The sequence below is a fragment of the Puntigrus tetrazona genome, chromosome 3, assembly GCF_018831695.1.
Source record: "Puntigrus tetrazona isolate hp1 chromosome 3, ASM1883169v1, whole genome shotgun sequence".
Classification (NCBI taxonomy): domain Eukaryota; kingdom Metazoa; phylum Chordata; class Actinopteri; order Cypriniformes; family Cyprinidae; genus Puntigrus; species Puntigrus tetrazona.
The window spans coordinates 9,775,793-9,791,370 of NC_056701.1; the positions used below are offsets into that span (position 1 = coordinate 9,775,793).

Here is a 15,578-nt window from a genome sequence, read left to right on the forward strand (position 1 = left end):
GTTTTTATTACAGTATGCTTTCTTGTTTGGGGTTTTAATGCTGCAAATGCCCATCTGAGCTGTCTGCACTATTTTAATACTGCTGCAAACTTCTTAGAATTGATTATTTTATATTGCCATTTTAAATCAATTTTATTTTTAAGCTTTACTGTCAATTTGAAAGTTGAAAATTCTTATTTTACTTGAAGAGAAGACGTATTTATGCAGTCGTTCAATAGTGGTCTAACTGTTTGACTGACAGCCCAGATTTTGTCTTGTTTCGGACGTCCGGGCAGTGTTTGAATGCTTAAATACACGTCTTGACTCAAAATTGCGCACCGGGCACGTGTGCGCGCGATTCTTTATATGCAGAACAATCCTGCTGATTTTAATGTAATCCTCACATAAAGACTTGGAGTCGCAGCTTGCGAATCGGTTATTTAATAAAAATGGATATCTTATATATGACATTACATGAGGTACCAGAACTCTGAGATCCATAAATAATAGACTAATAATCTCTATAAGGTTCCCCTCTGTAATGCTGTTTATAAATTTGAGGTATAATTAGACAATTTTAGACTACTGTAGATTATTTTAATGTAAAAAAATTGACCTGCCATCTCAAATTTGCCCATTGACTCCTTGCATCTAAATTTTTCCATTGTCCCAATTTAGTTTCTTCACTTCCCTGTTGCCACAGTTAAAAAACAAATTCAAATCAATTCAGCTGGGCCCATGGAAATTTTTAAATGCAACGAGTCGATAGAAAATTTAGAATCGGGAGGACCATCATTTTTTAAAGTGTACTAAAAACGGCAACATAACCCCTGCTAATGCTGAACGCGACAAAAGAAAAGATAAATGGAAAAATAGACTCAAAAAAGACTCAAAACACGCCCCTTGATCGAATGCTTTATTCATATCCTTTTTTGACACCTTCAACGCATTGAATCGTGATTGAATTCGAGCAGGGCATCAGAAGTAACGGCTGGTTAGAGCGGCCACAACCACGGACAGCAGTTTCTGCCAGGTGGCCTGGACGGCGGGGTTGAACGCGGACCCGAACGCGGTCGCGATCACGATGGTGAGACAATCGGCCAGCAGCTGCGTGAATCAAGAAAACGCGTTATACAGCCTGCGCGCGCGCTCGAACCTGTAACAACGAAGAGGCAGACCGTACCCTGAAGTTGTCCGGGTCAACGTTGAGCTTCTCGCAGTGCAGCTGGCTGAGCTCAGAGTAGGTGGCTTTGATGCTGTCCAGGTTCTGCACGGCTTTGTCCAACGCATTCAGCACGGTTTTGCCATGGTCTGACACCTTGGGGTTGCCCAGGACCGCAGCCGCGGTGGACAGGTCTCCGAAGGAACCGAAGTACCTCTGAGTCCAGGGGTATACAATCAGCACCCTTTCACAATGGAAAACAGAAAGCCAAAGTCTGTTCAAACCGCATCACTGAATGGACAACCTGTTACGCGCATCGTCGTTAACTGTTTACATTACCGTGCCAGAGCCTGGGGTCCGATTTCACCGACGTTGACTTTGCCCCAGACGCTCGCAATAGTGCTGCGCTCGGAATCTGACCACTCCACCATTGTGATTATCTCTTCACTTTTCCGACAAGCGTGAATGCCGAGCATAGATAGACGCGCGCGGAGTTTTTATTTATACTCGAGTCCTCCGCCCCACATCGGACGCTGAAACTGATTGGCTATGCGCGGTAACTAGTTGGATCCGATCCTAGTTAATGTTAAATTTTGATTAGAAACCGCGACGTTGGATTTGCCTGAAATATATATATATATATATATTCGATCATCGACCAATACGCGTGGATCTATCGATCAACGTAAATCACGATCTTCGAGATTGTGCTCGTCTATAGGAGTGTGATTTGCCTAAATCCAAACTTTATAGCAATTGCTTTCAAAACCACCGGGCAGGTCGCATTGACGAAATGAATGGCAAACAATCAAAGCATTCGAACCGATTATAACTGGACGCATTAATCAGTGCCGAACAGCTCAGGTGTGTTAGGCTGCATAAGTTTAACCTCGAATTAACCAAAGTGGACAATCTAATAGCTCGTTTATTTTTTTTTTAGCCAATTTGAACGAGTGCCAGCGCTTTTCCCTTTATCTGGACATTCAGACCCGCTCCTCCCATTTCAAAATGTTCTTAATTTGGTAAGAAAATTGATAACCGTGGATGTCCTGTACTTTTTAAGCTGTCCCACCCTTTATACGGTGTCCCCGATTGACCCCAAAGCATCTCGATACACGCATAAACAGTTGACTGGATATAAAAGCGGAATAATTATAAAATAAATAAATAAATCAGTACATTTAGAAACATTAAAATACGTTCAATATGCGATTTACTTTTTCCTACCCATTAAAAAAACGTTTTCATTATTTATTGTGAATTATCTTTGATACCGCAGAGTATGCATGGGTCGGTTCGGGACGATTTTAAGGGCCACAGACCATTTGGTGATAGAAATTACGCGGCTGGATTTCTACGCACTTTGCGTTTTTCTGTTTGTTTAAATGCAATAAATAAACACGCTAAAATCAAAACAATCGTAACCGTTGATTATTTTAAATAAAATGCGAAACGCTGAAATTAGTTGACAAAAAGAAATCGCCCTCTGAATCGCAAATGTTGGCCGAAGCCTGAGAGAGGTGGAGTCGGCCGGGTGGGGCTGCGCCGCGCGTTATAAAAAGAGCCCTTATCCTACACCTTAAACTCTGCTCTTCTGATATAGCAAGTCGGAAAGGATCTGAAAATGAGTTTGACAGCTAAGGATAAAGCTGTGGTCAAGGCCTTCTGGGGCAAAATATCTAGCAAGGCCGACGCCATAGGCCAAGAAGCCCTGGGAAGGTAAGAGCTCCAGATTTAAATTCATTTCAATTCAACACCTGGCAAACGCTACGTTCAATAAACTGGTTCTTCTCCTTCCCGCAGAATGCTCATCGTCTACCCCCAGACCAAAATATATTTTGCCCATTGGCCCGATCAATCTATCGGCTCTGCCCAAGTGAAGAAGCACGGCAAAACTGTGATGGGGGCCATCACTGATGCTGTGGGCAAAATGGACGATCTTATCGGTGGACTGAGCTGCTTGAGCGACCTCCACGCCACCAAGCTCCGCGTAGACCCTGGGAACTTTAAGGTGAGATATTAATCACGTGCTTCAGTGAAGGTGGTCGGTTCATCTGACTCTCTGGAACGCTTTTGAGTTAAAGCGAAATAGAACGCATTGTTAACTGTCTTATTTGTGGGTTATTGTTCCAGATTCTGTCCCATAACATCCTCGTGACCCTGGCCGTTCATTTCCCCGCTGACTTTACCGCGGAAGTGCACGTGGCCGTGGACAAGTTCCTCGCGGCTCTGTCCGCGGCGCTCGCGGATAAATACAGATAAACTTCCGGTGCTTCACGCGCGTCTGCAGACGGAGGCCTTTCAAACGCTGAAGCTGAAATACCAGATGCAATTAATAAAATCTACAACTATCATAATGTCTGTTCTATGTGGGGTTTTTTCGGTTGATGTGATCGTCCTCAGGAGCGAAGGAGAACGCGGTTATTTGTATCCTTCCGTTGAGTTCAAAGCCGGAATGTTTCTAATTTAGGAAGTTCACAATGGCTGCTCCGTTCTAATAAGTTCCTCTTATATCTTAAAAATATTTACATTTTGCTAAAAAAAAAAAAAAAAAAAAACTAACTGAAAATATAGTGACATCTAATAGAAATTGAGCTTTATTAAGAAGTCCTTAATAAAAATGATGCTGCTTAAGTAGATGTGTGAATATTTTAACCTCTTTAGACCCGAGAAAAAAAACTTTAAAAGCATTAAAAATAATGTAAAAATATGGATATTTTATCCATACGTGTTATGTCCTCGGTTGAGGACATCGTGACTTAATTTCCTAAAGAATAAAAAGACATGAATGAACATTCATAATGAAAGAGCAGTTGATTTTTAAAGTTACAAATACATTTTTAGTTTTCGAGATTTAGGTGTAAAGATGATTCTAAACTATGTTATAACAGAATCATTCGAACATACCATTTTTCTTTCTGCAACATTCGTGTAAAATGGTCATAAACTGGTTTTCATTTCATTATATACAAGTAAATCTAATTTCCATATTAATGTGTTTTTGGGGTAACATGTAATGAAAAAAAAGTATGTGTATAACAGTATAACAGGAGTGATAATTGACAAGATTTTCCTAATAATATATAATATTGTAAGATTGTACTGAAATAATTTATTTCCCTTTTTGCCCTTTCCATATTTTGATTTGAAACCCCATTAAAAAAATCCCCATAATATGTCCCTTAAGATTTGTTGATTAATGACAAACAATTTAATAATAATTACAAAATATTAAATTTTTAAAGACCAAGGAGAGGGAGTGGTCATGATGAAACGTCCAATCATTTATATCTTTGAAAAGCCCCTAATGTGCTCTGTACAGGACATCTAGATGTAACCTGTGGTATGTATTCTCGGCAAATGCAACAAACTTAATAATATTTTTTTTTTCACGAAGAAATTGATTTTGAGCTAGACTGCTGTAAAGGTACTGCTCATAAACTCTGTCATCATTTCCTCACCCTCATGTGGTTCCAAACAACTTCCTTCTTGTTGAACACAGAAGAAGATTTTGTGGAATGTCCCCAAACCATTTTGGTTACTCTTGATTTCTGCTGTATGGACAAACATTTCTCGAGTTTCTCAAATGATGTTCCACAGAAGAAAAATAATTCATACATTTTGGGTTTAATCTCCATTTAAAAACTTCATTATTTGTAAATAATAAGCACCAGATTTATATTAGACTCTGGTCTTTCCTATCTTTAACCATTATCCGATATGAAGTACCCAGAGTTAAACTGACTAGTAGCCTAAAAAGCGTATGAAATTAATATAACAATGTATAACAATTCCGTGCCACATCTGAATGGGTTTGCGCTGTTTCTCTTATAAATTGTGGCAGAAGCGCGGCGCGCTTTTTTGTACCGGGGCGCGCCGCTTTACGCTTATTATAAAGTATATGCTTTATGTGTATTCGCATGCGCTGCGATTTAAAAATAGCACCTAATATTGGGGGTGTCTCTCTCGTTTCGGTCAGTAGGCGAGCGCGTAGAATTGGCCTGTGTAATGTCGGTCCACTCCTCTTCGATGGCTGCGCAAGTTTCCGGAGAGCCAGAGCATCCGGGACTCGCCTCTCCAAAGCGCCAGCCGCCTGTGCGATACTCTGTCTCATCAGCACCTTGATAATTACCTCGGAAGAGGAGAAGTGCTCACTAAAACATATTTGTTATTAAAAGTCTTCAGCTCATGAAAAATGGGGCCGAGGGCAAAAGTATTGCGTTTCTAATTTTGTTCAGTGTAAGTTTCTTGTAGCCTGCGTGCCACGTAATTTTAGAATAGGTGCCACTTAGATTTAAAATACTTAATTATTTCTAATTAGTGGTGCTTGCCTTTCAAGGCAAAGCACACTATTACTATTCCTCATACTTATTCTTACTTATTATTATTATTCTTATTATAGATTCCGTACGATTTTCGGCGCGTAACTAGTCCCGCAGTTTTTGCCACACACCCCTGAAACGGGCGTCAAATCGTGCGGGGTATTGTGGAAAGATGTGCTATGACTTTTATAAGCGATCGGGCGTACGATTTTCGTACGCCGGGCGAAAAATCGGGCGAAAAATCCCATAGACTTAACATTGCGCCAAACTTTGACGGATCGTAGCGCAGAGCGAGAATATCGCACAGACTTGTAAATCACCAGATTTGAAGACTTTATCAAGCTGAGCGAGAACATACCACACAGTGGGGTAAAAGTTTTACCCTTGGGGGGCAAGAGACCTCCAAACTTTTTACTATGGTGAGGGTCAAACTGCACATGTGTTTTTCCTACTATGGTAATTTACATAGGAATTTTGCAAATCAATATAACTTTGCATTAAAATGTCATAGAGACGTGGGGGTGGGCTCGTTTTACTCAGCGAACCAATCAAAGTCTCTGAATCACTATGAAGGTGTCAAGCCACGCCCTAGCAACCATTTAGAGCGCCCTAGCAACAGATTCCATAGACTGCCATTATAATGGTTCAGATGGGTATCTTTGGATCAGAGCGTCATAGAGACATGGGGTGGGCTCGTTTGACTCAGGGCAGCAAACGGCCAATCATGGAGTACTTCAGCTGTTCGTAGCCACGCCCTAGCAACCATTATCGATGACCTTAGCAACCAAAATCCAAACTTGCATATCTTCAAAACAGAACATGACAGAGACATGGGGGTGGGTGCGATTGACTCAGGGCAGCAACCAGCCAATCCTGAGTCGCCATAGACATCTCCTATCCACGCCTTAGCAACCATTATCAAACACCCTAGCAACCCCAACTCAAACGGGCATATCTTTAAATCGGAACGTCATAGAGACATGGGGGTTGGTTTATATCATTCATAGTGACAAGTGTATCATCATTGTCAGCTACCAAGCTGTTTCCTAGCAACCAACCTATTTACCCTAGCAACCGAGGGCGAGTTTTGCCACGGCAAGCACCACTCACATTTTCTTCAGGAAATGTACTTTCTAGTTGTACATGTTATTACCCTTTTTCCACAAACTTCACATACGTGAACTTCACGACGTGTGTGTGTGTGTGTGTGTTTGATCGCTGCTCCCTGCTGTACGCGCGCTTGAACGCAGAGAACACCATGCTTGGCCACATATGTCGTGTCTTTTCCTTTTTGATGTTTTGCTGCAGTAAAACGCGATCTTATATATATATATTTATTATATATTTTTAGGATATTTATGGATAGCTTTATTATTGTTTGGTCACCTCCTGAATTAAAATGTACATGCAGGTTATTTAAAACTAAACGCGGGGCCACTATGGTTTTACTATGGTTTTACTCAAGTCATTTCTGTATCAAAAAGTAAAATACGGTAACAACGAACAGCCCAGTGGTTTTCGCCATAATCTAATTTAAAAACAACACACTATTGTGAAACTATCGACCAGTTTACTCGGTTGAATTGTAAGCAAATCTATATGCTGGGACATGCTGCGCGAAGTGGTTAAAGGATATACATGGGAAGAGGAAAGGACGGGATATAGACCAAAGAAAGACACTATAAAACATAGAGTGGATTTGCATTATTGCGTTATGGATTTACAGTGACAGCATTAATGTCATCTTGCAACGGTTCAGTAATATAATAGAGATATAAAAATGTTGCTCCTGCTCCAGCTAGACCAAAGCCGACGATTGCTGTGGCGCAGTTTGTGTAAATGTCATCTTAAAATAAAGAGTCTAAAGTTAGGGTATTTAAAAAAAAACTGCATTAATAAATAAATAAGTTTAACAGGTTAAGTGGAACAGTTAGCTTAGTATATCCCAGCATGGGCTGTTTTTTTTGGTTTTGTATAGGAATCAAAGGGCACAGCATCAGCATGTTGAAAAAAACCCAGCATGTCGTTCAGTGGCGTTTTTTTTTTTTTATAAGTACATTTGCAAAGAGAGACCCTAACTGACTAAAACGTTTGACTGAACCAAGAGCGACAACTTCTTTTGATAATGTTCTACAGAGCCACTGGAGGCTGTGATAAATTTAATTTCCTTTATCAATGAATTCAAGGGGTTCACACCCACTGCGCGCACATCTTTACTTGCTGCTGACTCGTTAAAGTCAAACCGAGAAACCTGCTAAAAGTTAAAAAGTTAAGGATTCTTTCCTAGAACATTTTTTTTTAAAGAGATGTATTCTAAAGAGATTTATTCCCTGCTTCAGCGTCTTCTGGAATGAATGAAGCGGACAACGTAGAAGTGCTTTTAACAATATTTTATTGATCTTATTTTATAAGAAATAGATCTTTGTGAACAGCTCCCGCAGTCTTCTGCAACGCCGCTGGGGTTCATCGGCGATGAGGATCTAGTGGTACTGTCTGCACAGGGCGGAAACGACGACAGACAGAAACTTCTGCCAGGCCTCCTGGATGTCGGCGTTGAAGCCAGCGGGGCCGAACTTCATGGCGGCGCACACGGTGATGCAGTCAGCCAGAAGCTGCAAAACGAGACATTCGACGTGAGCATAACGCGTGGGTCACTCCGATATTAGTTTCATCCGCGCAAAACCTACCCTGAAGTTGTCGGGATCCACGTGCAATCTCTCGGAGTGCATCACGCTCAGCGCTGAGTAGGTGGCCTTGATGTTATCCATGTTCTTGATGGCTCTCTCCAGGCCTCCCATCACAGTCCTCCCGTGAGCTGCGACCTTGGGGTTGCCCATGATGGCAGCGGGGCTTGACAGGTTTCCGAAGGTGGCGAAATATCTCTGAGTCCAGGGATACACGATCAGACACCTTAAACAGAACGGCGAAGAACAGCGTTAAACGAACCGACACGGGATGATCATATTTATAGAGCACGCCTCCGAAAAGAGTATGATGCAGTGATACCTGGCCAGGGCCTGAGGTCCGAGTTCATCGATATTGAGCTTTCCCCACAGGGTAGCGATGGCGCTTCGCTCAGCATCTGTCCACTCAACCATGTCTACGTTTTGAGGGTGTTCTTAGGTACTTGCTTAAGTCCAGTAGGAAACACTAGTAGAAATTCAGAAACCGGAGGGCAATTTATTGATGTGCGATGTCTCCTCCCAATAAAAAATGCAGAGTCCCATTGGTTCATTTCTCCGAGCAGGTGACGCATGCATGTCTGGACATCTCTGATCGGACACCGTCCAAAAAAAAATGTTGTGCAACATGTCCTAAACATGAACAAGCTTTTTTTTTCCTGGCTCCTACTTGTGCTATAGCCATTTGCAATAAGAGTACAAACATTAAAAAAAACCTTTCAGTGTTCTTTAGTTGATAGTATGCTTTGCTTTTGCTTTTAATTACTAGCAAAAATACTTAAACTGCTTGCAAAAAAAACATTAAAGCACCGTAACAAATATTTATTTTGACTACAATTATGGCCAGATTAATAATTTTGTATTTACACTTACATTTATGCATTTAAGCAGACTCTTTTATCCAAAGAGTCTTACAGTTTTACATTTTATCAGCCCTTGTTTTCCCTGGCACCTGTCGTTAGCGCCGTTTGAACTACAGGAAAGTAATGTTTCCAAGCGTTTTCAGTCAGTGATGATTTTCAAACAAACTTTATCACTCGGACCTAATTTTATTAGAGTCCAGCCACCATCGGTGGTGTTCCCGCGCAGGCGGGTTCGGTTCACTGCGTTGATTCTCGTTCGCAAGTTTAAAACGGCGATTAGCCTGAGTGGGAATAAAAATTATTTTATTAGGCGCGTGAAGGACGCGAAAAGAAAATCGTTATCTCAATTAAACAAGAAGAGCAAACCTGGCACGTTTCTGATTGGACGGCGCTCGCTGGCGATCAGCAGAAAAGCGCCCGGGGGGCGTGGTTTGGACCGATTAGACGGGTGTGCCCTTTATTCGTTTTATATAAAAAGTGGGACAGAATCCCATTTTCGTCAACATCTTTTTCTGAAGACAATCTAACTTGAGAAAAAGAAGACGCAGCAATGAGTCTCTCTGATAAGGACAAGGCTGCTGTGAAGGCCCTGTGGGCTAAGATCAGCTCCAAGGCCGATGAAATCGGCGCTGAAGCCCTCGGCAGGTAATACCGAATCGCTGTCTGTCCATTTAAGCTCACCCAGAAAATTGTAAAATTGCTTTGCATTCTTTGATTTACTGGAGTATCGTAAAGAATAATGTTTTACGCCTTTGTTGTGTTTTTGTCTTTCAGGATGCTGACCGTCTACCCTCAGACCAAGACCTACTTCTCTCACTGGGCTGACCTGAGTCCTGGGTCCGCTCCCGTGAAGAAGCACGGCAAGGTTATCATGGGCGCAGTCGGCGAAGCCATTTCAAAAATAGACGACCTTGTGGGAGGCCTGGCCCCCCTGAGCGAACTTCACGCTTTCAAGCTGCGTGTGGACCCGGCCAACTTCAAGGTAGCCAAAACCAAAACGCAACGCGCCGACTGACTTGTCGAAGCGGCGCGGTTTAAGACCTCTCATCACGGACATGCGCTCACATGGTAACGTGTTCTTCCTTTTCTAGATCCTCTCACACAATGTCATCGTGGTCATCGGCATGCTCTTCCCCGGAGACTTCACCCCAGAGGTTCACGTGTCAGTCGACAAGTTTTTTCAGAACTTGGCCCTGGCTCTCGCCGAGAGGTACCGCTAAACGTCCGGCGGGCATCCATGCGCGACACTGTGCGGCAGCCCTGAACCAGCTCAAGCGTGATGTCTGAATAACATTTCTCAATAAAAAGGCACAGAATTAAACGAGTCACGTCTTGTTTCGATCCATTATATCTGAATGCATTGTGTGGTTTTTTTATGCTTGATTCTCACCGGGATGTTCTTAAACTTTTTTTATGTTTTTAATTCACAACTGGCTTTAAAGTAAACCCTTCGATCGCTGTCGTGGGGTACAGATCAGCTCAAACCAATATGCATATTCATTCAGCTTTTCCTAAAAAGCAACAAGGGCTGTCTTTCTCGATGAAAGCAAGCGCTCGGAAGAAGCGCCGAACCTTTTCTGCTGTTATTTGCAATTATTATTTAATAACGTTTTTTCTTTCTTTCTTGAATTAGCTACTGTGAAAAAAATAAAAAGTGACAAAATTATGAAGTGAAAAAAAAACATATTAAACTAAAACATCATTCTGCTTGCAAATATAATTTTGGCTGTGATCTTTTTATTTTATATAGCCCATTAAACCAATTTTAAGTCAATTTTAAAATAAGCCTATGGAAATCAAATCAAATAAACACTGAATAACTTAATGTATGCTGTTATTCTATTGCCTTTAAAAAAATAATTTGACATGCACGCGGTTTTCAATATTTTTGCCGCCAAGGCCCTCAAATAAGGAAATATTCCACACAAGACATTTTGAAATCAAAAAAGTTTAAAAGTGATTCAAAACAGCTTTGCATTTGTAAGAAATTCCTACTCGCAAACATATGAAAGTGCAGGAACATTGCATGGAGAATTAGGAAATTATGAGGAAACGAGGACTAATCTTTTGAGCTGATAACAGAAGTCGCGATCTCTGTGTAGAATTATAACGAATTTAGGACTACGTGAAAAAATTCTGGGGTGCAATTAGTTTATAGGTTTGCAAGGCGACAAGTAAGACCATGCAACGGCCCAAAATTCATTTCTGAAATGAAACATTACATGAAACATTCATAGATCTCTAGAAAACAGGGAGGACGATGTCAAGTCAGTGTAATTTTTTCTCACCCAGTTCTCTTATCAAATGCGTTATTGAACCTGCAGTGAAAATATATTAAACAGCTCGTCTCATCATATGAGAAAAGCTTTTGAATAATTCATATATTCGATTCGGATATTTTGAATTATTTTTGTTACGGTGGAAGTAGCATAAATATAACACAGTTTTTTTCAGCACATGTAGTCAGAGTTAAAGGACAGTAAGGACATTTGACAGCCAGTGACACAATGAATGACATGCATTTAAAATATAAAGAAACTGTAACCCTACGTGTTTTTGTCATATTTATATAAATATCTTCAAGGAGCATAATATTTGCATAATATCTTAATGATGTTTAGCATCAAGAAAATGTTGTTGGCTGTATTAAAATATAGGGTACATATCCTAGAGAGAGAGAGAGAGAGAGAGAGAGAGAGAGAGAGAGAGAGAGAGAGAGAAAGAGAGAGAGAGAGAGAGAGAGAGAGAGAGAGAGAGAGAGAGAGAGAGAGAGAGAGAGAGAGAGAGAGAGAGAGAGAGAGAGAGAGAGAGAGAGAGAGAGAGAGAGAGAGAGTGAGAGAGACAGTGAGAGAGGGAGACAGAGAGAGAGAGAGACAGAGAGAGAGAGAGAGAGAGAGAGAGAGAGAGAGAGAGAGAGAGAGAGAGAGAGAGAGAGAGAGAGAGAGAGAGAGAGAGAGAGAGAGAGAGAGAGAGAGAGAGAGAGAGAGAGAGAGAGAGAGAGAGAGAGAGAGAGAGAGAGAGAGAGAGAGAGAGACAGAGAGAGAGAGAGAGAGAGAGAGAGAGAGAGAGAGAGAGAGAGAGAGAGAGAGAGAGAGAGAGAGAGAGAGAGAGAGAGAGAGAGAGAGAGAGAGAGAGAGAGAGAGAGAGAGAGAGAGAGAGAGAGAGAGAGAGAGAGAGAGAGAGAGAGAGAGAGAGAGAGAGAGAGAGAGAGAGAGAGAGAGAGAGAGAGAGAGAGAGAGAGAGAGAGAGACAGAGAGAGAGAGAGAGAGAGAGAGAGAGAGAGAGAGAGAGAGAGAGAGAGAGAGAGAGAGAGAGAGAGAGAGAGAGAGAGAGAGAGAGAGAGAGAGAGAGAGAGAGAGACAGAGACAGAGAGAGAGAGAGAGAGAGAGAGAGAGAGAGAGAGAGACAGAGAGAGAGAGAGAGAGAGAGAGAGAGAGAGAGAGAGAGAGAGAGAGACAGAGAGAGAGAGAGAGAGAGAGAGAGAGAGAGAGAGAGAGAGAGAGAGAGAGAGAGAGAGAGAGAGAGAGAGAGAGAGAGAGAGAGAGAGAGAGAGAGAGAGAGAGAGAGAGAGAGAGAGAGAGAGAGAGAGAGAGAGAGAGACAGAGAGAGAGAGACAGAGAGAGAGAGAGAGAGAGAGAGAGAGAGAGAGAGAGAGAGAGAGAGACAGTGAGAGAGAGTGACAGAGAGAGAGACAGAGAGAGAGAGAGAGAGAGAGAGAGTGAGTAGAAGAGAGAACGACGGAAAGAGAGAGAGAGAGAGACAAAGAGTGACAGAGAGAGAGAGAGAGAGAGAGAGAGAGTAAGTAGAAGAGAGAACGACGGAGAGAGAGAGAGAGAGAGAGACTGGCGCCACCTGCCGGTTAATTTCAGCTTTGTTTAGTGCCGTTTTGTTTAACATTGTTCATATTCATGTTTATACAGATGGACAACAGGGGTCGCTAAAAGACTTTGTTTTGTGATGCAAGGCTTTCATTAATAGCCGTGTTATAGGCGTGTTATATCCTGCAATACATCAACAGCCTAGAGGTTACCAGTTTATAATCTGCTGCCGAAGCTGCCTGTATTCAGATTTGACATGATCTAATATAATATCTACGCTTTAACAGCAAATTATGTCTCTCTAAATGCATTACTGAATATTAGATAAACATTTTTTAATCTATGTTTTAGTAAACTGTAGTTTCAAACAGGCTACAGAAGCTAATATGTTCGGTTTGATAAACGTGCTGCATCTTGCAACTCTCTTAAGGGAGACAATCAATTATAATCGACATTTATCTGTTAAACAGGTCAACAGAGAACGGAGAAGCAGAGGTCTAATAGAAATTTTAGGCTTTGTCATAATGTTATTTTTAGGCCTATGTCTAAAATCTCACACGATAATTGTTCTATAAATGACTTAACTCTTACATATTCAAAGTTAGCTCTTAACTCCATGCAGACAGGCTATGATATGTATCTCTCGGGTGGAAGTGAATGAACCAACCCACAAACTTATCACCCAATTGGCTGTCGAGGGGTGGGGCGATGAAACGCGTTTAAAAGTACAGCTCTGAAACTCTCTCTCTCCACAGCACTCTTTAGCATCCGTTCAAGGCACTCAGTCTGAACATCTAAAGTCGGAAACATGGTTGAGTGGACAGACTTTGAGAGGACCACCATCCAGGACATCTTCTCCAAGATGAACTACGAAGTCGTTGGTCAGCAGGCTCTGGCAAGGTATTGAGTTCTGGCAATTACATTAACCTAAGACGAGCAGCTAGTTTCTATACAGTGCTCTAACAAAACCTCTTTCTCTTCGTTGTGGTTTGTAGATGTCTCATCGTTTACCCCTGGACCCAGAGGTACTTTGGCAAGTTCGGTAACCTGTACAACGCCTCTGCCATCATGGGAAACCCCATGGTTGCTGCTCACGGAGCAGTCGTGCTCCACGGCCTGGACAAAGCTGTGAAGAACATGGACAACATCAAAGCCGCCTATGCTGAACTGAGCGTGCTGCACTCCGAGAAGCTCCACGTAGATCCTGACAACTTCAGGGTAAGATGACTCCCAGATTACGATAACGTTCATCGCTAATCTTGTTCTGGCTTCAACGTTCACGCATAGGCTAACGCTGGTCTGTGTCCTTCCACAGCTTTTGGGTGACTGCCTGACCATCGTTGTTGCTGGACAGCTGGGCTCTGGATTCACCCCTGAGGTCCAGGCCGCTTTCCAGAAATTCCTCGCCGTCGTGGTCTCATCTCTTCAGAGACAGTACCACTAGAAACAAAACCCGTTTTAACTGCAGAGAAGATCATCTGATGTTTAAACAAAAGAGTGTGTTCTTCTGAGTTGAAGCAAATAAATATTTCAGTATTCAATATGTATTGAGTTGTATTGTGTGTTGTTACTTTCGCACATCGTGACTTTGGGACTGCTGATTATTTTGATATGAAAACACAACACAAGGCTTAATATTTTAAACTGATCACCTTTCATGAAAATAGGCACCAAATTCGTGCGTAACCTTATCTGAATCTGACTGCCTCTTTTAGTAATAGGAAACCATCAAAATAACTTCAAAAACACAGTCGGGTTAGAAGGATAGGGGGAAAAAAATCATAAACTGAAAACCCGGTGCTGAAAATAGATTCAAATATTAACCAAAACACAGAAGACAATTATCAGTTGTTTAATTATTTGTCGTTTACATAATTGGTAAGATATTTGATGTTTCAATCGTCTACGAAATACAAACAATTTGCGTTTTGAATTGTCATAAATAAATAAATAAATAAATTAATAAACAAGATCTTTTTAGTGTAAATACTTCTTTTATAATATTAGGATAAAATACACCAATTAACGAATTAACTACGTATAATATCTAAACTAATTATAAGTATATTTTACCCCTTTAGTATTATTGTAAAAAGATTTATATGTACTTTGGAAAATAACTATTTATATACTTTTTTCAATAGATTACTAAGCAAGAAACGCCGTATTTGTTAGATGTGAATTTTCTTTACGTAATGTACTCTAATTTAAAGGAGCCCATCTCAGCCATATGAGCTGGAGTAAAAGTATCCACATTTACGTGTTCTTTAAGATGCCGATTTTAACACTTAAAGTATACACGAGCAAAAAGTAAGCAACATTCTTTTTCGCCTGAGCTAAATACTTTTATATATTTAAAACGATTTGTAGGATAGATTTAGAGATCAGTGAAAAGTGTTCTTTGCGCGCTGAAGGACTGAATTAAATACAACTGTAGCTACTCTTTGTAAACTAATAAAGTTCAGTTAGGCTACTCAAGTGCTTTACAACTGATTGCAGTTAAGGTTGAATCTTTTAAAGTACAAAGTTAACTTATTTGCTTGTTTGTTTGTGTTAGATAGTAGTGGTCAAATTTTTAGGTCCAATTCTCAAAACCGTTAAGTAAGACTTTTGCTTTAGTAAACTCCTAAGTTTCTGCTTATTAATAGCATTGTAAATAAAGTATTACGTTTGGGTAGGATTAGGGATGTAGAACATGTTCATGCTGAATTATTATGCTAATAAGAAACTAATTAATAGCGAGATTTGATCTA

General features: G+C 41.0%; 5 protein-coding genes across 5 annotated transcripts; 3 read left to right on the forward strand and 2 right to left on the reverse strand.

Annotated features, from left to right (window-relative positions):
* Nucleotides 1-881: 881 nt before the first annotated feature.
* Nucleotides 882-1,641, reverse strand: hbba2 (hemoglobin, beta adult 2). The gene is made up of 3 exons (XM_043235568.1): nucleotides 1,481-1,641; nucleotides 1,163-1,385; nucleotides 882-1,086 (listed from the first exon to the last, which is right to left on the reverse strand). Exons 1-3 carry the CDS (start codon nucleotides 1,615-1,617, stop codon nucleotides 958-960), a joined length of 489 nt encoding a protein of 162 aa, XP_043091503.1. The 5' UTR covers nucleotides 1,618-1,641; the 3' UTR covers nucleotides 882-957.
* Nucleotides 1,642-2,699: 1,058 nt separating this feature from the next.
* On the forward strand, nucleotides 2,700-3,498 carry hbaa2 (hemoglobin, alpha adult 2). Its single transcript, XM_043235569.1, has 3 exons — nucleotides 2,700-2,860; nucleotides 2,945-3,152; nucleotides 3,275-3,498. The coding sequence occupies exons 1-3, from the start codon at nucleotides 2,766-2,768 to the stop codon at nucleotides 3,401-3,403; spliced, it is 432 nt and encodes a 143-aa protein (XP_043091504.1). The 5' UTR covers nucleotides 2,700-2,765; the 3' UTR covers nucleotides 3,404-3,498.
* A 4,340-nt stretch (nucleotides 3,499-7,838) lies between these two features.
* hbba1 (hemoglobin, beta adult 1) lies at nucleotides 7,839-8,633 on the reverse strand. The gene is made up of 3 exons (XM_043235165.1): nucleotides 8,470-8,633; nucleotides 8,151-8,373; nucleotides 7,839-8,075 (listed from the first exon to the last, which is right to left on the reverse strand). Exons 1-3 carry the CDS (start codon nucleotides 8,559-8,561, stop codon nucleotides 7,944-7,946), a joined length of 447 nt encoding a protein of 148 aa, XP_043091100.1. The 5' UTR covers nucleotides 8,562-8,633; the 3' UTR covers nucleotides 7,839-7,943.
* Nucleotides 8,634-9,489: 856 nt separating this feature from the next.
* On the forward strand, nucleotides 9,490-10,331 carry LOC122341659 (hemoglobin subunit alpha). The gene is made up of 3 exons (XM_043235166.1): nucleotides 9,490-9,652; nucleotides 9,782-9,989; nucleotides 10,099-10,331. The coding sequence occupies exons 1-3, from the start codon at nucleotides 9,558-9,560 to the stop codon at nucleotides 10,225-10,227; spliced, it is 432 nt and encodes a 143-aa protein (XP_043091101.1). The 5' UTR covers nucleotides 9,490-9,557; the 3' UTR covers nucleotides 10,228-10,331.
* A 3,231-nt stretch (nucleotides 10,332-13,562) lies between these two features.
* Nucleotides 13,563-14,372, forward strand: hbbe1.1 (hemoglobin beta embryonic-1.1). Its single transcript, XM_043229144.1, has 3 exons — nucleotides 13,563-13,725; nucleotides 13,821-14,043; nucleotides 14,141-14,372. Exons 1-3 carry the CDS (start codon nucleotides 13,634-13,636, stop codon nucleotides 14,267-14,269), a joined length of 444 nt encoding a protein of 147 aa, XP_043085079.1. The 5' UTR covers nucleotides 13,563-13,633; the 3' UTR covers nucleotides 14,270-14,372.
* The last annotated feature ends 1,206 nt before the right edge of the window (nucleotides 14,373-15,578 follow it).